Below are 22,754 nucleotides of genomic sequence, written 5' to 3' on the forward strand. Positions count from 1 at the left end.
ATAAATGTCTAGCTGAGTTGTAATTCTTGTGTTTTTATCTATAGGTCATTGCCCTCCAGACGAGAGGGATTTCCCCGGAGAGAACTCAACCATGCCCTGTGAAGCTGAACCAAGATTCATCAACACCACAAGCCAACAGGTTTTGCCAGCATACTTTATATCCCGTTTCACATCCAACTTCTTCAAATGCTCATTTGTTATTAAATGCTCAAGTATAAGAAGCAATTTTAATCACACCACCAGATTGTTACAAGAGTGACGGTCAGACAATAATGTCCAGTAGTGTAAAACTGTGAAAAGATGGCCTTAAAACAGTTTAAAAGGAACAAATTAAGTTGTTGCACTAGCAATAAAAATGTGCAAAGCAAAACGTCTCACAGCAACAACACACAAATTGACCAATAGCTGTAAAAGTTCCCAGAAAGTAATCTTGCTTCCCTCTAAACTGTGAGATCATTTTCTTTCCATAGCAATGCAGTGCGTGAAGAAGGTCCTACAACTAGGCTATGGGAATGGCTGTGGTGGTGTTTGTTCCCATCTGAAGCTTTAGACTCGTTTTCTGATTGTGTAAGTCTTCTATATTTGCTTTCTCAATGACACTTAGTACATACTGAGGATGAAGCTACAGAAAGAAACTTACATTATTTTATTTCTCCTTATTAAATGCTCCCTGTTATTTAATTTAGGCCTTAGAATGATAATATAGCATTTTGGAAAGAAGATACAAGCCAATAAGCCACCACTAGAGGTTAAGATGGAGAAGATCTCCACGGCCACCATGTCCTTCCCCTTGGTGCTCAGGTAGGTGGGGACAAAGGAGATCCAAACGCTGCAGAAGACCAGCATGCTGAAGGTGATAAATTTGGCTTCGTTGAAACTGTCAGGTAACTTCCTAGCTAGAAAAGCCACCATAAAGCTGACCATGGCGAGGAAGCCCATGTAGCCCAAGACACAGTAAAACATTTTAGCCGAGCCCTCATTACATTCCAGGATAATTTTGTCATTCAGTGAATGCCTGTCCTTATCTGGGAATGGAGGGGAAGTAGTTACCCAAATAGTACAAATGCCTGCTTGGAAAAAGGAGCAGAAAAGAACGATGGAGTTTGCCATTCTTTTCCCAATCCACTTCCTCATCTGGGATCCTGGCTTGGTAGCCATGAATGCTAAAACCACAGTGATGGTTTTGGCCAACACGCTGGAAAGAGCCACGCAGAAGACAATGCCAAAAGTAGGTTGTCGGAGAAGGCAGGTCACTTTTAAAGGCTGTCCGATGAAGAGCAAGGAGCAGAGGAAGCAAAGCAGGAGGGAGATGAGGAGAATGTAGGTTATGTGCCGGTTGTTGGCTTTGACTATAGGAGTATCTTGATGTTTCAAGAAGGTTTGAAGTACCAAAGTTGTCATCAGAGAGAAAAAAACAGCCAAAACTGCTAAGACGATGCCCGAAGTCTCTTTGTAAGAGAGGAAGCTTATATCCTTGGGAATGCATTGAGTTTGTTTCAAGTTGGAATGATAATCTTCAGGACATTTGACACAGACATCCATATCTGATTTTTAAAAAGGAACAAGACAGATAAAGGAAGGTTACATAATTTGGAATTGACAATGAGAATGTGTTCTTGATGCTCAAATGAATGTATGGGTTGTATAATGAGCCAGCGTGTATTACTGTTTCAGTTGTGAGCCACGAAACCCTTGATTGCAACCACGGAACCATTTGCATGTTATTTGCTGCCCCAAACCTATCATAGGAATAATGATACTGTCCTAACTTCCTAGGAAATTTCTACAGCTTCTTTTGTTAAGAAGGTAGTTTCTTGTGAACCATGCTGGGATATCAAAAGTTAATGCAAGTGCTGTTTTAAAAAAACAATGCAATCAGTGTTCAAGATTTAAATGGATGATTCTGAAAGAAAGACCTCTTTTGAACAAGTGACAGGAATAAACCCTTCATATCTCGAATGAAAGATGGCATGGAGAGCCAGTTTGGTGTAGTGGTTAAGAGCAGTGGGACTCTAATCTGGAGAGCCGGGTATGATTCCCCACTCCTCTGCTTGAAGCCAGCTGGGTGACAGGTCAGTCACAGCTCTTCTAGAGCTCTCTCAGCCCCAACAACACACCTCACAGAGTGTTTGTTGTGAGGATAATAATAACATACTTTGTAAACTGCTCTGAGTGTTAAATCATCCTGAAGGGCGGTATATAAATCAAATGTTGTTGTTGTTGTTATTTAAGCAACACCAATTGTTGAGCCAATTGTAGAATCTCCCCACAAACTTACTTTCCAAGATTAGTTCTAAATTCCAGAGAAACAAATGACTGGGAATATCATTAACCAAAAACACCTATGAATGACAGCATTTTCCATTTTCTCCATATTTTTCCTTGCACGAACCAGGCAAATTACACTTGTTTTTATTTTAAATCATTATGTCTGATTCTGAACCACACCTTAGAGTTTGGATCAAAAACTCCACCCATCAAGGCCAGAGACAGATGGGAGAGGCAGTGTTTGCAGACCTGAGGCAAGCCCCAGGTTCGTAGAAAAATCTGGAAAAACAATTGCACGATTTGAACAAAACATCAAAATATTAGAACATATCTTTTAGAGATGAACATCTTGTGAGACTTATCTTGGTGGCTATTTGGTGGGGTGGGGGGCTGCTAAGCAACCACAAGAATATTACTGAACCTTCCAAATGTTTGTATCTTTCAAAGGCTCCAGGAGAAGAGACTGATAAAGGTAAGAAATGTGAGGAATAGAAGGAAGCAGAGAACATGGAGAGAAGAAGAAGAGCTGAAGTGTGGAGAGAGCAGAAGAAAAAGTCGTTGAAAGGAAAGGAAAGCTGAATACTATGAAGGAAAGTTAAAAGTGGGTTGGATGGAGAGAAGGAATCAGGGGGAAAGGAGAGGCTACAGAGGTTGTGAGGGGAAGGGAAAGAGGAAATAGGATGTGGAGGAGGATACATGGGGAAAATGAGAAGCCTTGTGCAACTCCTCATAGATACCCACTTGAGCTGTTGAGTATGGCTAACTAGCAACAAAGCCCATTGTGGGGAAAAATACAACAGGCTCTAGAAAGTGGAGGGTGGGTAGGCGGGCATTGCCGCCTGCTCCACATCTAATTGCAGCCGGGTGAAGGAGGAGTGGGCACTGCCCCCCTGCTCCATTCCTGATTCCCACCAGGTGAAGGGAGGACGAGCATTACCACCTGTTCCACTCCTGATCCCAGCTGGGTGAATGGGAAATGGTCATTTCCCCCTGCTCTGCTCCTGATCTCAGCCAGCTGAAGGGAGGGCAGGTATTGCCACTTGCTCCATGCCTGATCCTGGCCAGATGAAGTGGGGGGCGGCATTGCCACCTGCTCTGCATCCCGATTGCCACCAGTTGAAGGCAGGGGGGCAGTTGGACATTGCTGCCTCCTTCTCCTCGCCCCGATCACTGCCAGGTGAAGGTGAGGGGTGGGAGGGAAGGACGGACAGCCTCACCTGCCCTTCCCACCACGGTGTGCTGTCTAGAGGCACGGGCTTCCATACCTAGGCTCCCACTGCAGCAGCACCCTCTGGAGGCGCACCAGGATAAGAGGTGAGTTGTCTAGAATATGGCTTGCCTTTTATATAATAGGATACTTCTATATACTGTTTCTCCTACCTTTCTTCTCCGAGACCATCCCTCCTGGGCATGGAGCACAATCATAGCAGCAAAATTTCTCTCCCTCCTTCTTCTTCCTGCTGTAGCCAGGATAGCAGTAGTCATTGCAAACAGAAAGGGGCAACACCTATCAACAAATACAAAACATAAATAGTGCCTTAAAAATGAGTACTGGAATGGCAACATCAAAGAGTATGATCCTAGTATGTAAACAAGCATTAGCATTTTGCAGCACTGTACCATAGAACGATTTTATGTGCATTCAGTGTAACTTGTGAAAAGGCCTAGATTGTGAACCTAAAATGGTTTGCTATCCTGGTACACAGAAGAAGAAAATACTTAAGTGAGAAACATGTTTCAGAAGAGAGATACGGACATGTTTAGTTTTCAAGAACCAATTACTACAATTGAATAAATGCACTAATACTTTAGCTGAATTGAAGGCTCACTGCCTAATGGTGATTTCAAAATGGTAACTTACAATTGGCGTATATAGGTAAATGTGCTCAAAAATCTCCCTATCAAAAATTGATAGAGAGATTAATATTTTGAGATGGACTCTGCTCTGGTATCCTTTAGATCAGGATGTTGCACAAAATTCTGTACCTTATCTTGTTTTGGCTCCATTAGTAAAGGAGAATAGGCAGGAATCCCATGAGAGAGATAAGCATAGGCCTTTTTATTCATTGCTTATAAGCAAGGAAGAACAATACAGTTACCAGGTAAAGAAAAGCTCCTTTGGCTGATTAGTTCTTCGGAGCAATGATGCTACAGCAAAAGAATATATAGCTTTTGGTCCAGTGGCATAAGTTACATAAGTTGCAGCCTTGAAACTACATTGGTCAAGCAAATGACCACGTCAATGGTCTGATGGTCTCACATTGGCAGAACAATTCTGAACCTTATCACGATATGCACACTTTCTTAATTAACATTGCTCAACACTTCAAGGATGCTCAGAGAACATCTTCTGTCTTTCTTACACTTTCCCTTTCATAAAGGTCATATTATTTCCTGTCCTTTTGGCGTCTAAATGTCGCTTCAGCAAACCTTGTTCTCTACAGGCAGAGATTCCTTCTCTGGATTCCATGAGAGGGGAGCGCTCACCCTTCCCAAGGAATGTGCTTGAAGTCACATTTATCAGCACCCCGTTCCCCTTGCTCTGGGGCTCCTTCTCAGCCTTGAAAGATACTGCTAATCTGATTAACTCACGGCTTGCTTGTGTCTTTCAGTGACTCACTTTGTTGGCCACTTCTTCTTCATTGTCCAAGGTTTGGCCACTATCCTTGGTTGCTTAAGAGTAGCTACTCAAATCCTCCCCTCTGCAGCTGGTCTGTCTTTCTATTCCCTTTTATTGCTGTATTTGGCAGGAACAGCTTTACAAAGAAGTTTTCCTTATCAGCCTATAAACAGTGTCTAGCTAATAATGAATACGGGTGCAGGTGCAGCTACCTTATAGCAAGCTTCACAGTGACTGGTCTCCGTCTTCACAGTGACTAACATACATAACATACATTCTGCTTTGGTCATTTTGCTTCAAGTCTCATTCTCTTGCAAGTTGCATTACAAATACTACATTATCCCCTGAGAATAATAATGCATAGCAATAGTAAAGGCACATGAAATATTCTTCTTCATTAAATCTACTTCCCACAAGGGGGAGTAAAGAAGATAACTTTTTTGATTTTCAGCATTTCTATCCCACTTCTTTTTCAATAAAAGAAAGGTTTGATTGTTTAAATAATTCCATACTACCCGTCATACTTGGAAGGCACGCAGAACTTTGAATGGACTGAAATGGAATTCTTTCCATTTCTTTTCTGGATTGACCCTGTGTGTTACCTGATTAAAGCTTCTGTGCCACACAATCTGATCATCATTAACTGTTAACTCTTGGCCCTTAGGAGCTTGAGGATCCAGTCTTCCGACTTTGACTCTAACAAAAGAGCTATTTGAGAAGGTTACCCAGTTTGTAACATCAAAACCTTCCACTATTTCTCTGTTTTCATTAAAACGCACAGTGTCCCCAGCAGTGTTGTTGAAATCAATGCTCTGGAGAAAGCGATGGAGCTGAATAGTAAAAGAAAGAATGGGGCAATTCAGTGCTAAAATATTTATTGCCTTCCCAAATTATACTTCCCAGACGATACTTGCTTCAGACTTCTACACAGTGGTTTCATCTTGTGAGAACTGTCTCAGCTTCATCCTTTTGGCCCAATGTTGTTTGAGGAATTTTTGCAGTGACTCATGAGCTGGAAGTACACTATCTTACTACTGAGTGTAAAATTGTTACTCTGTGGTTTATTTTGTCATATGGTGTTTACAGCGCCGGATCCAGGCGCACGGACACCCAGAGCAAACCTTGCCCGGGCACTCCGCATGCGCAGAGCACGCGCGCTCCAGGTGCTGCATGATGACATCACTTTTGTGACATCATCACGCAGGGTGGGAGCCATGCACGGCAAGCCGGTCGCTCCAGCGCCCGGTGAGCCATGGAACTGGCGGCAGCGTGGGCATGCGCTGGGGCAGCTGGCTGGCTTGCCACGCATGCAGAGCCTCCCAGCCCTGCACTCAGCCACCCCGTGCGGCAAGCCAGCTGCCCCAGCGCATGCTCTCACTGCCGACAGCTCCGCGGCTCACCAGGTGCTGGGGTGGCCGGCTTGCTGCACAGCCAGCTGAGCGCAGGGCTAGGAGGCCCTCTGTGCAGTTAGCGTGCCCCACTGCCCTGTGCCGCCCATGCTGCAAGCCGGCCACCCCAGCACACAGTGAGCCGTGGAGCTGGTGGTGGTGAGGGCATGCGCTGGGGCAGCTGGCTTGCCGTGCTGGTGGCTGAGCGCAGGGCTGGGAGGTCCTGTGCAGCAAGCCACCCAGCCACCCCATCGGTGGGGCTGGCGAGGGTCTCCGAACCCTGCGCTCAGCCTCCCGGGCAGCTGGCAGCCGTGCCCGGCACCCCCTCTTTGGTGGCACCGAGGGCAGGCAACCCCACCTGCCCCCCTCGATCCGGACCTGGGTGTTTAGAGACTTTAGAAGTTCATGATTTGCAATGTTACACCCCTCTTATGTGGCATATAATGAGCTGTAAGTCTGAGATAGAGGAAATTCCCTTTAACCCATTGTATTCTTCAGTTCGTTTCTTCATCCTGCACTAGGCTGAAATTAGCCTATCCAGGTGGACAGTGAATGAAAAATGGTTGCCAAAGCAAGAATACCTTCACTGCAACCTGCAGAATTACAGGCTTATGTTTAATTTTCGAGATTTCACAATCAACTATCGGTCACAATACCAGAAATGAGACATAAAATCTACATGTGTTTTAGTCAAATGCTTTGGATCTAATTGATAAAACATGCGGCATCACAACATTAGCATTAACACTACCATTGTGGTCATCCTTTCTTTTCCTCTGATTAAAGCTCCTTGACTAAAGCCTTGAGTAGACAAAACCTGTCTTTTAAGTAGCAGCATCTGGACAAAACACTAAACCAATGAAAAAATCGCACAACAGCAAGGGTAAAATTTGGAGATCTATCAGATAAAAGGAATAAAACTAGATTATGATAAAGATGAAAAATTATTTAGGTAGTGCGTTAAAAACCTATTTCAGAGGCTACTACAGAGAGGACAGTCCATCAAAATATTTATCAAAGTTCCAATTTTCCTCTGAGAACAACCACAAAGGCATTCTGAGTAAAGAATCTTTCTTAACCTTCCCTTTATAACAGGAGTGGGGTGCGCATTCAATCGAGTTAATAAGAAAGCTCTAAAATAATTTGCGGTCGTTGGATAAAAAGCACAAGAAGGCAAGGATTTTGGTAGATGGAATACCATCCATCTAAGAAAGGTGGGCTGACGTTCATAAAACATCAGTTGTGTCCTACAAGCGTCAATACCTGCCATGGGTGTGCATTCTGGAAGCCCCGTCTCCCTTCTCCGACTGGTCTTTTATGCTTGGATCTAGACATATACATGGCATCCAGAGCATGTGCCACAGCATACGCAGCATTGTAGACATTGTAGCTGCGGCCAGTCATGCGCATTTCAAACAAAATCCCAGGAAGGCTCTCCAATTTCTCCTCTCCAGTGCAAATTTTCACATTTTTCTCATGCACTTTGGAAATGTCCAATGAACAATTGAATGCCTGCTCCCAGAACTCCTGCATAAAACCATCTCCTTTTGCCCAGGAAGGTCTTATAATCCGAAGGAATTTTTGGAATCCAGGTAGCTGATTAGAGTGAACCGCAAAGGATAGGGCGCCATGGAATATCTTTATGTCCCAAATCCTTATGATAGACCATGTATTGAAATCCCATTGGGAAGTAACAATCCAAACTTTACCCAGAGGTGGCAGTGAAAACTTTTCCGCTGTGTTCAGCAACATGCTCAGAATGTGCAGGGATGGAGGCTGTCCATATACAAAATAGACATTGGCTTTGCTTTCCAAGAGAACATGATATTGTTCTTCCAGCCTAAAAACCAATGTAATAAAGTCATCCATAAAACTCGCTTTTGCTATTCTTATTGTGAAGGAAAAACATATCCTGTTGAGGGAAAGCAAAGGAACCACGGCCTCCAAAAATCTGTCTCCGTTGTCATCGTCCATCGCCATGAGCCCAGTCCATGTCCACTTGAAATGCTGAAATAAATGGACAACCCCCATATACTGATAACCTTCATTTGGGACCATCTGGTACAAGGATGGGAACCGCACTGGGTCACCATGTTCTGAAGAAAGCAATCCATAAGAAAACTAGAAGAAAATGTGTAGGTATTGAGAATTCTAAACTCTGAAAATCTACTTACTCGTTTATGAAACCTCTAAACCCAGGCTTACCTGTGGGGTCTTGTAGATGGCTAAAACAGTGGCTATATTGACCGAGGTTTCTGAGGCGAGTCCTCCAATGACAGCTATGAGAGTTTTCTGTCTCTCACACTTGAAGTTGGGGAGAAACTTGTGCTGTGAGGAAAGCAAGCTCAGGGTAGCCTTATAAGTCAACCTTGCATTGTAGCTGTTGAGAATGTGGAAACCCAATGTGATGTTTGGTAGGATTCTGGGATTCTCATTTATCTCTTTTACAGCAAATGCCAAGGACAAGATGTTCTGGTACTCTTTGGGTATGGAACTGCAAGGAGAGTTACAGGCTCTTTAATTTAAAAAATCTAAACCGAAACTATATGTCTTCTTCTCATCATATTTCCACTCAAGAAATAGATGCTAACTTGTGACAACCACAGCAAAATGTTTTTTTATGGGCATTTTCATCCTCTCTATGGTCTTTCCTCTTCTTGTAGGCAATATGTGACTGTGTCTTTGCCACATCTCCTGCAAATGATACTGCTTTGAAAGACTTGTGGTTTTCAATTTTACTTTTGGAAATAGGTCGGTTTAAACTCCATGGGTGGCGAAGTAGCTTGGCCTAATATTTATCCAGTAGTGCCTTTCATGTAAACACTGTGGGTTGGATTGAAAAGTAGGTTTCCACTAATAGATTTTTTCTGTGGAATCCCTCAGTTCACTGGAGATTCTTGAAGATCACCTGTTCCTCCCCCCCAAATCAACACTTTGGGAGTCATTCTGGGCTGCAGCAAGTTGGGGAAGGAAAGAATCTCCTGTTGATGGAAATTACTTCCACTGTATTCAACCTCCAAATTGTGAAACAGGATTGCCTTTGTGTACACACACACACACACACACACACACACACACACGTGTACTTATTTTCTGTTTTTTATGTCTAGAAGTCTCTTTAAGATCTTTCTAATAGCCATCATCAAGCACACACCCTTCTTGAGCCCCAGCTTATGGTAGTACAAATGTTAATGTCTACTTTTCTGGCTTATTCAATAATCAGTATGGTACTGAATATCAATAAAACCTACCAATCAATAGTATGGTTTAGCTCTATTTTTTTAGTTTACCACATACCCAGTACCTTCCTTTGTAGTGCTGTTACTTAGAAAAGTAATTAATAGTGGAATCTGCTGGATGGGTTTATGCTGTGCTAAGAACTTTTGGTGCAGTCTATGTTTTTATGTTTTATTTTGTGTAAGGGTTAGGTTTCTGGAAAGGTGGGATTTTCAGAATAACTAATGGAGTCACACCCTTGAAGACCATTCGAGTCAATGTGCCTTTCGATAAAGATTCTTTTTCTCCCATGAAAGTTTTGTATGCCTCTTGTGTTGCTCACATAATGGTTGAATGTTTGTGAATGCCTTCAGTTGTATCTGAAGAAGTGAGCTGTGACCCTACCACAAATTTTGTTAGTCTTATAGTTTCTGCTGGACTCTTGTTCTTTTCTCCTTCAGCTGTCAGGCAACAACAGTGTAGCTCACTGTAAAGGAGACGATAGAAATAAACAATAAAATGAAGTCATCGTGAACCGACCATTTCTCACATCAAAAAATGCAATGGACAAAAGGCATTAGGCATAAAGAAACCGCCTCAAGCAGGACTCTGGTGAGGTGGCATGAAAATTTCCTAAATAAGTAAATAAATCAGTAGATCAAATGAAACAATATAATTCAGATGGGAAATGTACAGAGGAGAATTTACACATTCTACACATATAAGAGAACTGCCCACAAAACTGAAAAAGAGAGAGAGAGAAATGCTTACACAGGTTTATCAGTCATTGCTTGTGTTGGCTGTTCCTTGAAGGAAGGAGTGCCGTCAAAGAAGAAGATGTGGGATAAAACTCGACCGATCACAAGGTCACCTGGCTGATCAAATTTATGCAGAATAGGTAAAGGATCTTCAGGAACGGTGCATTCCATAGAAAGTGTATTGCACACTGTCTGGCACAGCAGGACAAGTAGCAACATCACTACCCACATGAGACTGGTGGCAAATCTCCAATTCCAGAAGCAAATTCCCATTCTTCCATTTTCTGAATTATTATCTGGCTGGCATCCGTTCTCTCACAGCCTTGTTTGAATGGCCAGTGATGGAGGCTAAACTTCCCAGAGATTTTTTAATGCTGCAACCTTATGATAGACAATGAAGGTCCTTTTTATTCTTTTCTCTCAATGTAGCTTAAAAACAAGATTAAGCTATAGTTCTCGGTCCGATTCAGTTTTGTTTTTTTTAAAGAACCAGCTGCAGATGATTGTACGGTTAGAGGCATCAATGATTTTGCCTGGGTGTACAAAAGAGAGGGAGGAAAGTTGACAATTATCAATCACATTTTGTTCAAAACAGATTAGCAAGAAACCCTGTGATAGTGGAGGTGGAAAGATGATAATGGAAGGGACTTGCAACTCTTTGGTATAAAATTTTGTAAAAAGACTAAGGAATTGTGCCTGTGTTTGTGTGATTGGGAAAGAGGCTGAAGGACAGAGAAACAAAGTTAATTTATCTTTTATGATGTTCACTCTGTCACTTTGGGAAGCCATGAAGAGAAAAACGAAGAGCTACAGCTTGTGTCATTTTGGGGTATGGATTTTTGTGTTAAAAATAGTTTAAAAATTAGCTTGAGGAGATACCATAGGAAACACTCATGGAACCCAGTCTGTCTCCCAACCTCCATCTGTAAAAACATGTGAGGTTTCTATAGCACCTTTCAGATGTAGGTATTATTGGTCTTGCTGGTAGCCTGTGGAAATTGACTTGGTCATAAGAAGGAAAACAGTGATTATGACAATTATAGGGCAGATTCCTTAGTAGGATGGTCTCTGCTGTGACAGATGATGTAATATTTTGGAAAATATTTTTAAATCATTTTTTATTTTTAAAATAGGTAAAAAGATACACAAAAGAAAAGTGGAAGGAGAACAAAGATTTAAAAAGAAAAGATTACATAGTATCCCATGTTACAAGGACTAGAAAAATACACTGATCATATGATATTTAAAAATGTTTTTTTTTCAAATAAATAACACACATATACTTCCTCTCCTCATCCTAGAAGACCTCATAATTAAATAACCCTACGATTAATAGTATCTATATTTTAAAAATACTGTTACACCACTGTTAGTTCTTACACTTATCTCTATCTTTATATGTATATATCCTAACAAGATATCAATACTGACTATAGAATCATAGAATCACTACGATCAGTTATATGATTGAATCACTATAATAACTTATATGACTATGATAACTTATATTATACTAGTTATATCTATTGCATTATTGGTGTCTATACTTGAGTAAAGCGGTCTCTCTGCTGGCACCTCCAGAGTTTCTAATAAACATCTACTCAATCAAGTATGTTCTTAAGTTAGCTTCTACAACGTGTGCCTTTTCTGGCTATATTCACTAGAGTCCACTAGAGCCCACTGTCCGTTCTTTACTTTCCCTTATGGTGGTCAAAAGACAAGGCCACCTCATTCTCCTGGCAACGGTTGGTCTGTCTGGCAACAAAACATAAGGCAGACTCTGGGTTCGATCCCAGGGACACCACACCCAAGATTTGCACCATTCCCATCCCCCACCCCCAGCCAGTTGGACACGTACAAAGGAGGAACACTATTTCTTATTAAGCATTCTGCTGCAAGCCCTGATATCACAACCAGCTATATGGGGACTGTCAGGAACTGTGGCAAAGATAGGGGAGATGCAGTGGAAAGGCACTGGGATAGGAAGCTGGGAGGGTGTCAGACCCGGCTCCCCCCTTGCAACTACATACATGTCCCCCCTCTGACCATCCCCTTACCCCATTCCCTGTGCAACCTACACACTAGGGTTCCCAGGTGTCTGCCAGTGGTGAGCAAACTCCCAGAGATTTGCCCCCTCATCTACCAGCCAGTGATTGGTGGGAAGGGGCAAGCTCCCGGAGCTTGGCTGCCACCAGCAGGCACCTAAGGAGCACACACCACTGTTGTCAGAATTTTGTGAGTGGGTCGGAACCAGGCCTTTTTTGGCCTATGTTAGAAATAGAGAACCAGCTATAGTTTGGGGAAAAGAAATCTTCCAAAAGCTCTCTCTGTCCCTGCAGAATAGAGTTACATTTCCTGGGAAGATCTCACCTTCTGTGACAGGGAATAGATAAGGCCATAAAAGTTGTTAATTGTTTGGGACCTTTGAAGAGTCCTCTGGCCTTTTGCATATAAATCACCAAAAGAGCAAAGGTAATTAGGACCAGGACAAACAGCAAACAGCTTATCTCTGGGGAGTACAGGATACCCCAAACCTATGACTAGTGTGGTGTGAACATTCCTTTGTAATTTACAAATGCATATCAAAGATGCAGTCTATCTTAGAGATAGAGGATGTGTAGATTTGTGTTTACATGAAAGACCCTCAACAGAACTGTCTTTCAAGAACAAAGACAATGTAATTGATTAGGATGTTAATGAAGCAAGCCTTTGATATCTTCCTATAAAAGAGGGACGAACCAAGCACTCGGTACCCTTCACTTGCCAACATGCAGGGGCTAGCTGAAGTCTTGTGGCTGTGCAACAGAGGGGTCCCAGAGCTCTGGAATGGGGGGGGGAGTCTTTTTTTTTTTGTAGTTATCTTATAATATTGTTGTGTCTTGCATGCTAACTTCTATTCTGTATCTATCTCTATAGCGCTCTAGTGTTCAGTGGGTTGGGCACAGGTCTGGTGCCTTGCCCAACTGCTCTTTTGCCTTTTTAAATAAAAACTTCCAGTCTTGCTTAAGACCTTTTTGCTGCTGGCATATTATTCTTATCAGACACCAGTTTAGTACTAGGGAAAGATCAAGTGAGGTTGCACTCTTTACATGCCTATGGTAAGAGGTGAACCCAAGCAGCAAACAGACAGCAACTAGTGGACTGGTCCCTGGTTGAAGAGCGACAATTTCCACAACAACCATCTGCACGCTCCACTACTGAGGTGGCAACATCACTTCCATGAGTGATGTCGTCACACCGGCCACGGCCACAAAGACAGCGACAAAGACAGCGACAAAGACAGCGACAAAGACAAAGACAGCGACAAAAACAGCGACAGCGACAAAGACAAAGACAGCGACAAAGACAAAGACACCGACAAAGACAGAGACACCGACAAAGACAAAGACACCGACAAAGACAGCGACAAAGTCAAAGACAAAGACAAAGACAGCGACAAAGACAAAGACAGCGACAAAGACAGCGACAAAGACAGCGACAGCGACAGAGACAAAGACAAAGACAAAGACAGCGACAAAGACAGCGACAAAGACAGAGACAGCGACAGAGACAGCGACAGAGACAGCGACAGAGACAGCGCTGTCTTTGTCTTTGTCTTTGTCTTTGTCGCTGTCCTTGTCTTTGTCGCTGTCCTTGTCTTTGTCGCAGTATTTGTCTTTGTCGCTGTCTTTGTCTTTGTCGCTATCGCTGTCTTTGTCTTTGTCTTTGTCTTTGTCTTTGTCGCTGTCGCTGTCGCTGTCGCTGTCGCTGTCGCTGTCGCTGTCGCTGTCGCAGTCGCTGTCTTTGTCGTTGTCTTTCTCTCTGTCTTTGTCTTTGTCTTTGTCGCTGTCTTTCTCGCTGTCTTTGTCACAGTCTTTGTCGCTGTCTTTGCCTTTGTTGCTGTCTTTGTCTTTGTCGCTGTCTTTGTCTTTGTCTTTGCCGCTGTCTTTGTCGCTGTCTTTGTCTTTGTCTTTCTCGCTGTCTTTGTTGCTGTCTTTTTCTTTGTCTTTGTCGTGGTCTTTGACTTTGTCGCTGTCTTTGTCGCTGTCTTTGTCTTTGTCTTTGTTGCAGTCTTTGTCGCTGTCTTTGTCTTTGTTGTTGTCTTTGTCGCTGTCTTTGTTGCTGTCTTTCTTTTTGTCTTTGTCTTTGTCTTTGTCGCTGTCTTTGTCTTTGTCTTTGTCGCTGTCTTTGTTGCTGTCTTTGTCTTTTTCTTTGTCGCAGTATTTGTCGCTGTCTTTGTCTTTGTGGCTGTCTTTGTCTTTGTCGTTGTCTTTGTCGCTGTCGCTGTCTTTGACTTTCTCTCTGTCTTTGTCGCTGTCGCTGTCTTTGTCTTTGTCTTTATATTTGATGCTGTCTTTGTCTTTGTCTTTGTCGTATTCTTTGTCTTTGTCGCTGTCTTTGTCGCTGTCTTTTTCTTTGTTGCTGTCTTTTTCTTTGTCGCTGTCGCTGTCTTTGTCTTTGTCTTTGTCACTGTCTTTGTCGCTGTTTTTGTCTTTGTCACTGTCTTTGTCGCAGTCTTTCTCTTTGTCTTTGTCGCTGTCTTTGTCTTTGTCTTTATCGCTGTCTTTGTCTTTGTTGCTGTTTTTGTCTTTGTCTTCGTCGCTGTCGCTGTAATTGTCGCTGTCTTTGTCTTTGTCTTTGTCTTTGTTGCTATCTTTGTCTTTGTTTTTGTCTTTGTCTTTGTCGCTGTCTTAGTCGCTGTCTTAGTCGCTGACTTTGTCGCTGTCTTTGCCTTGTCGCTGCCTTTGTTTTTGTCGCTGTCTTTGTAGCTGTTTTTGTCGCTGTCTTTGTCACTGTCTTTCTCGCTCTGTCGCTGTCTTTGTCGCTTTGTCGCTGTCGCTGTCTTTGTCTTTGTCGCTGTCTTTTCTTTGTTGCTGTCTTTGTCGCTGTCTTTGTCTATGTCGTTGTCGCTGTCGCTGTCTTTGTCTTTGTTGCTGTCTTTGTCTTTGTCTTTGTCTTTGTCTTTGTCGCTGTCTTTGTCTTTGTCACTGTCTTTCTCTTTGTCGCTGTCTTTGTCTTTGTTTTAGTCACTGTCTTTGTCTTTGTCACTGTCTTTGTCTTTGTCACTGTATTTGTCGCTGTCTTTGTCTTTGTTGCTTTTGCTGTCTTTGTCACTGTCGCTGTCTTTGTCGCTGACTTAGTCGCTGTCTTTTTTGCTGTCGCTGTCTTTGTCTTTGTTGCTGTCGTTGTCTTTGTCTTTGTCGCTGTCTTTGTCTTTGTTGCTGTCTTTGTCGCTGTCTTTGTCTATGTCGTTGTCGCTGTCGCTGTCTTTGTCTTTGTCACTGTCTTTGTCTTTGTCTTTGTCGCTGTATTTGTCTTTGTCGCTGTCTTTGTCTTTCTCACTGTCTTTGTCTTTATCGCTGTCTTTGTCTTTGTTTTAGTCACTGTCTTTGTCTTTGTCACTGTCTTTGTCTTTGTCACTGTATTTGTCGCTGTCTTTGTCTTTGTTGCTTTTGCTGTCTTTGTCACTGTCGCTGTCTTTGTCGCTGACTTAGTCGCTGTCTTTTTTGCTGTCGCTGTCTTTGTCTTTGTCGCTGTCGTTGTCTTTGTCTTTGTCGCTGTCTCTATTGCTGTCTTTGTCACTGTTTTTGTCGCTGTTTTTGTCATGGTCTTTGTCTTTGTCACTGTCTTTGTCTTTGTCCCTGTCTTTGGCTTTGTCGCTGTCTTTGACTTTGCCGCTGTCTTTGTCTTTGTCTTTGTCTTTGTCTTTGTCGCTGTCGCTGTCGCTGTCGCTGTCGCTGTCGCTGTCGCTGTCGCTGTCGCTGTCGCTGTCGCTGTCGCTGTAGCTGTCGCTGTCTTTGTCTTTGACGCTGTCATTGACAAAGACAAAGAAAGCGACAAAGACAAAGACAGCCACAAAGACAGCGACAAAGATAAAGACAAAGACAGCAACAAAGACAAAGACAGAGACAAAGACAAAGACAGCGACAAAGACAGCGACAAAGACAAAGACAGCGCCAAAGACAGCAAAAAAGACAGCGACAAAGACAAAGACTGCAACAAAGACAAAGACAGCGCCAAAGACAGAGACAGCGACAAAGACAAAGACAGCGACAAAGACAAAGACAGCGACAAAGACAGCAAGAAAGACAAAGACAGTGACAAAGACAGTGACAAAGACAGTGACAAAGACAAAGACAGCGACAAAGACAGCGACAAAGAAAAAGAAAGTGACAAAGACAGCGACAAAGACAGCGTCAAAGACAGGGACAGCGACAGCGACAAAGACAAAGACAACGACAAAGACAGCGACAAAGACAGTGACAAAGACAGCGACAGCGACAAAGACACTGACAAAGACAGCGACAGTGAAAAAGACAGCAACAAGGACAGCGACAAAGACAGCGACAAAGAAAAAGACAAAGACAAAGACAGCGACAAAGACAAAGACAGAGACAAAGACAGTAACAAAGACAAAGACAAAGACAACGACAAAGACAGCGACAAAGACAAAGACAGCGACAAAGACAAAGACAGCGACAAAGACAGCAACAAAGACAAAGACAGCAACAGCGACAAAGACAAAGACAGTGACAAAGACAGCGACAAAGACAAAGACAGCAACAAAGACAAAGACAGTGACTAAAATAAAGACAAAGACAGCGACAAAGACAGAGACAAAGACAAAGACAGCGACAAGGCAAAGACAGCGACAAAGACAAAGACAGCGACAAAGACAGCGACAAAGACAAAGACAGCGACAAAGACAGAGACAAAGACAAAACAAAGACAAAGACAGTGAAAAAAGACAAAGACAGCGACAGCGACAGCAACAAAGACAAAGACAGCGACAACGACAGCAACAAAGACAATGACAGCGACAAAGACAAAGACAGAGATAAAGACAAAGACAGCGACAGCGACAGCGACAGCAACAAACACAAAGACAGCGACAAAGAAAAAGACAAAGACTGCGACAAAGACTGCGACAAAGACAGAGACAAAGACAGCGACAAAGACATAGACAAAGACAGCGACAGCGACAGCGACAGCGACAAAGAAAAAAGGCAGCGTCAAAGAAAAACACAGCAACAAAGGCAGCAACAAAGAGAAAGACAATGACAAAGACAAAGAAAGCGACAAAGACAAAGACAGCGACAAAGACAGCGACAAAGACAGCGACAAAGACAAGGAAAGCAACAAAGACAGCGTCAATGACAAAGACAGTGACAAAGACAAAGACAGCGACAAAGACAAAGACAGCGACAAAGACAGCCACAGCGACAGCGACAACGTCAAAGACAAAGACAGCGACAGCGACAAAGACAGCGACAAAGACAGCGACAAAGATAGCCACATAGACAAAGACAGCGACAGCAACAAAGACAGCGACAAAGACAAAGACAGCGCCAAGGACAAAGACAAAAACAGCGACAATGACAAAGACAAAGACAGCAACAAACGCAACGAAAGCGACAAAGACAAAGACAAAGACAAAGACATAGACATAGAGAAAGACATCAACAGCAACAAAGACAAAGACAGCGACAAAGAAAAAGACAAAGACAAAGACAGCGACAAAGACAGCGACAAAGACAAAGACAAAGACAAAGACAAAGACAGCGACAAAGCGACAAAGACAGCGACAAAGGCAGCGACAAAGACAGCGACAAAAACAGCAACAAAAACAGCGACAAAGAGAAAGACAGCTACAAGGCAAAGACAGCGACAAAGACAACGACAAAGAGAAAGACAGCGACAAAGACAGCGACAAAGACAGAGACAAAGACAAAGACAGCGACAGCGACATCAACAGCAACAAAGACAAAGACAGCGACAAAGACTGCGACAAAGACAGCGACAAAGACTGCGACAAAGACAGAGACAAAGACAGCGACAAAGACAAAGACAAAGACAGCGACAGCGACAGCGACAGCGACAGCGACAGCGACAGCGACAGCGAGAAAGAAAAAAGACAGCGTCAAAGAAAAACACAGCAACAAAGGCAGCAACTAAGACAAAGACAATGACAAAGACAAAGACAAAGAAAGCGACAAAGACAGCGACAAAGACAGCGACAAAGACAGCGACAAACACGGCAACAAAGACAGCGACAAAGACAAGGAAAGCGACAAAGACAGCGTCAATGACAAAGACAGCGACAAAGACAAAGACAGCGACAAAGACAAAGATAAAGACAGCAACAAAGAAAAAGGTGCTGTCTTTGTCTTTGTCGCTGTCTTTGTCTTTGTCGCTGTCTTTGTCACTGTCTTTGTCTTTGTCGCTGTCTTTGTCTTTGTCGCTGTCTTTGTCTTTGTCTTTGTCTTTGTCGCTGTCTCTATTGCTGTCTTTGTCGCTGTTTTTGTCGCTGTTTTTGTCATGGTCTTTGTCTTTGTCACTGTCTTTGTCTTTGTCCCTGTCTTTGGCTTTGTCGCTGTCTTTGACTTTGCCGCTGTCTTTGTCTTTGTCTTTGTCTTTGTCTTTGTCTTTGTCTTTGTCTTTGTCGCTGTCGCTGTCGCTGTCGCTGTCGCTGTCGCTGTCGCTGTCGCTGTCGCTGTCGCTGTCGCTGTCGCTGTTGCTGTCGCTGTAGCTGTCGCTATCTTTGTCTTTGACGCTGTCATTGACAAAGACAAAGAAAGCGACAAAGACAAAGACAGCCACAAAGACAGCGACAAAGATAAAGACAAAGACAGCGACAAAGACAAAGACAGAGACAAAGACAAAGACAGCGACAAAGACAGCGACAAAGACAAAGACAGCGCCAAAGACAGCAAAAAAGACAGCGACAAAGACAAAGACTGCAACAAAGACAAAGACAGCGCCAAAGACAGAGACAGCGACAAAGACAAAGACAGCGACAAAGACAAAGACAGCGACAAAGACAGCAAGAAAGACAAAGACAGTGACAAAGACAGTGACAAAGACAGTGACAAAGACAAAGACAGCGACAAAGACAAAGAAAGTGACAAAGACAGCGACAAAGACAAAGAAAGTGACAAAGACAGCGACAAAGACAGCGTCAAAGACAGGGACAGCGACAGCGACAAAGACAAAGACAACGACAAAGACAGCGACAAAGACAGTGACAAAGACAGCGACAGCGACAAAGACACTGACAAAGACAGCGACAGTGAAAAAGACAGCAACAAGGACAGCGACAAAGACAGCGACAAAGAAAAAGACAAAGACAAAGACAGCGACAAAGACAAAGACAGAGACAAAGACAGTAACAAAGACAAAGACAAAGACAACGACAAAGACAGCGACAAAGACAAAGACAGCGACAAAGACAAAGACAGCGACAAAGACAGCAACAAAGACAAAGACAGCAACAGCGACAAAGACAAAGACAGTGACAAAGACAGCGACAAAGACAAAGACAGCAACAAAGACAAAGACAGTGACTAAAATAAAGACAAAGACAGCGACAAAGACAGAGACAAAGACAAAGACAGCGACAAGGCAAAGACAGCGACAAAGACAGCGACAAAGACAGCGACAAAGACAAAGACAGCGACAAAGACAAAGACAGCGACAAAGACAGAGACAAAGACAAAAACAAAGACAAAGACAGTGAAAAAAGACAAAGACAGCGACAGCGACAGCAACAAAGACAAAGACAGCGACAACGACAGCAACAAAGACAATGACAGCGACAAAGACAAAGACAGAGACAAAGACAAAGACAGCGACAGCGACAGCGACAGCAACAAAGACAAAGACAGCGACAAAGAAAAAGACTGCGACAAAGACAGCGACAAAGACAAAGACAGAGACAAAGACAGTAACAAAGACAAAGACAAAGACAACGACAAAGACAGCGACAAAGACAAAGACAGCGACAAAGACAAAGACAGCGACAAAGACAGCAACAAAGACAAAGACAGCAACAGCGACAAAGACAAAGACAGTGACAAAGACAGCGACAAAGACAAAGACAGCAACAAAGACAAAGACAGTGACTAAAATAAAGACAAAGACAGCGACAAAGACAGAGACAAAGACAAAGGCAGCGACAAGGCAAAGACAGCGACAAAGACAAAGACAGCGACAAAGACAGGGACAAAGACAAAGACAGCGACAAAGACAGAGACAAAGACAAAACAAAGACAAAGACAGTGAAAAAAGACAAAGACAGCGACAGCGACAGCAACAAAGACAAAGACAGCGACAACGACAGCAACAAAGACAATGACAGCGACAAAGACAAAGACAGAGATAAAGACAAAGACAGCGACAGCGACAGCGACAGCGACAGCAACAAACACAAAGACAGCGACAAAGAAAAAGACAAAGACTGCGACAAAGACTGCGACAAAGACAGAGACAAAGACAGCGACAAAGACATAGACAAAGACAGCGACAGCGACAGCGACAGCGACAAAGAAAAAAGGCAGCGTCAAAGAAAAACACAGCAACAAAGGCAGCAACAAAGAGAAAGACAATGACAAAGACAAAGAAAGCGACAAAGACAAAGACAGCGACAAAGACAGCGACAAAGACAGCGACAAAGACAAGGAAAGCAACAAAGACAGCGTCAATGACAAAGACAGTGACAAAGACAAAGACAGCGACAAAGACAAAGACAGTGACAAAGACAGCCACAGCGACAGCGACAACGTCAAAGACAAAGACAGCGACAGCGACAAAGACAGCGACAAAGACAGCGACAAAGATAGCCACATAGACAAAGACAGCGACAGCGACAAAGACAGCGAAAAAGACAAAGACAGCGCCAAGGACAAAGACAAGAACAGCGACAATGACAAAGACAAAGACAGCAACAAACGCAACGAAAGCGACAAAGACAAAGACAAAGACATAGACATAGACAAAGACATCAACAGCAACAAAGACAAAGACAGCGACAAAGAAAAAGACAAAGACAGCGACAAAGACAAAGACAAAGACAAAGACAAAGACAAAGACAGCGACAAAGCGACAAAGACAGCGACAAAGGCAGCGACAAAGACAGCGACAAAAACAGCAACAAAAACAGCGACAAAGAGAAAGACAGCTACAAGGCAAAGACAGCGACAAAGACAACGACAAAGAGAAAGACAGCGACAAAGACAGCGACAAAGACAGAGACAAAAACAAAGACAAAGACAGTGAAAAAAGACAAAGAGAGCGACAGCGACAGCAACAAAGACAAAGACAGCGACAACGACGGCAACAAAGACAATGACAGCGACAAAGACAAAGACAGAGACAAAGACAAAGACAGCGACAGCGACATCAACAGCAACAAAGACAAAGACAGCGACAAAGACTGCGACAAAGACAGCGACAAAGACTGCGACAAAGACAGAGACAAAGACAAAGACAAAGACAAAGACAAAGACAGCGACAGCGACAGCGACAGCGACAGCGACAGCGACAGCGAGAAAGAAAAAAGACAGCGTCAAAGAAAAACACAGCAACAAAGGCAGCAACTAAGACAAAGACAAAGACAATGACAAAGACAAAGACAAAGAAAGCGACAAAGACAGCGACAAAGACAGCGACAAAGACAGCGACAAAGACAGTGACAAAGACAGCGACAGCGACAAAGACACTGACAAAGACAGCGACAGTGAAAAAGACAGCAACAAGGACAGCGACAAAGACAGCGACAAAGAAAAAGACAAAGACAAAGACAGCGACAAAGACAAAGACAGAGACAAAGACAGTAACAAAGACAAAGACAAAGACAACGACAAAGACAGCGACAAAGACAAAGACAGCGACAAAGACAAAGACAGCGACAAAGACAGCAACAAAGACAAAGACAGCAACAGCGACAAAGACAAAGACAGTGACAAAGACAGCGACAAAGACAAAGACAGCAACAAAGACAAAGACAGTGACTAAAATAAAGACAAAGACAGCGACAAAGACAGAGACAAAGACAAAGACAGCGACAAGGCAAAGACAGCGACAAAGACAAAGACAGCGACAAAGACAGCGACAAAGACAAAGACAGCGACAAAGACAGAGACAAAGACAAAAACAAAGACAAAGACAGTGAAAAAAGACAAAGACAGCGACAGCGACAGCAACAAAGACAAAGACAGCGACAACGACAGCAACAAAGACAATGACAGCGACAAAGACAAAGACAGAGACAAAGACAAAGACAGCGACAGCGACAGCGACAGCAACAAAGACAAAGACAGCGACAAAGAAAAAGACAAAGACAAAGACAGCGACAAAGACAAAGACAGAGACAAAGACAGTAACAAAGACAAAGACAAAGACAACGACAAAGACAGCGACAAAGACAAAGACAGCGACAAAGACAAAGACAGCGACAAAGACAGCAACAAAGACAAAGACAGCAACAGCGACAAAGACAAAGACAGTGACAAAGACAGCGACAAAGACAAAGACAGCAACAAAGACAAAGACAGTGACTAAAATAAAGACAAAGACAGCGACAAAGACAGAGACAAAGACAAAGACAGCGACAAGGCAAAGACAGCGACAAAGACAAAGACAGCGACAAAGACAGCGACAAAGACAAAGACAGCGACAAAGACAGAGACAAAGACAAAACAAAGACAAAGACAGTGAAAAAAGACAAAGACAGCGACAGCGACAGCA

At 43.2% G+C, this 22,754-nt stretch overlaps 1 protein-coding gene across 1 annotated transcript in view; it reads right to left on the minus strand.

The window, feature by feature from the left end:
* Positions 1–636: 636 nt before the first annotated feature.
* The window catches only part of LOC129327967 (vomeronasal type-2 receptor 26-like), a 43,581-nt gene continuing 21,463 nt past the window's right edge, over positions 637–22,754 (minus strand). Inside the window, exons 3-5 of the mRNA XM_054976715.1 lie at positions 8,482–8,756; positions 3,649–3,775; positions 637–1,544 (exon numbers count right to left, since the gene is read on the minus strand). Coding sequence (XP_054832690.1) covers positions 637–1,544; positions 3,649–3,775; positions 8,482–8,756 — 1,310 coding nt within the window. The remainder of the gene's footprint in view (positions 1,545–3,648; positions 3,776–8,481; positions 8,757–22,754) is intronic.

The sequence above is a fragment of the Eublepharis macularius genome, chromosome 4, assembly GCF_028583425.1.
Source record: "Eublepharis macularius isolate TG4126 chromosome 4, MPM_Emac_v1.0, whole genome shotgun sequence".
Taxonomy (NCBI): domain Eukaryota; kingdom Metazoa; phylum Chordata; class Lepidosauria; order Squamata; family Eublepharidae; genus Eublepharis; species Eublepharis macularius.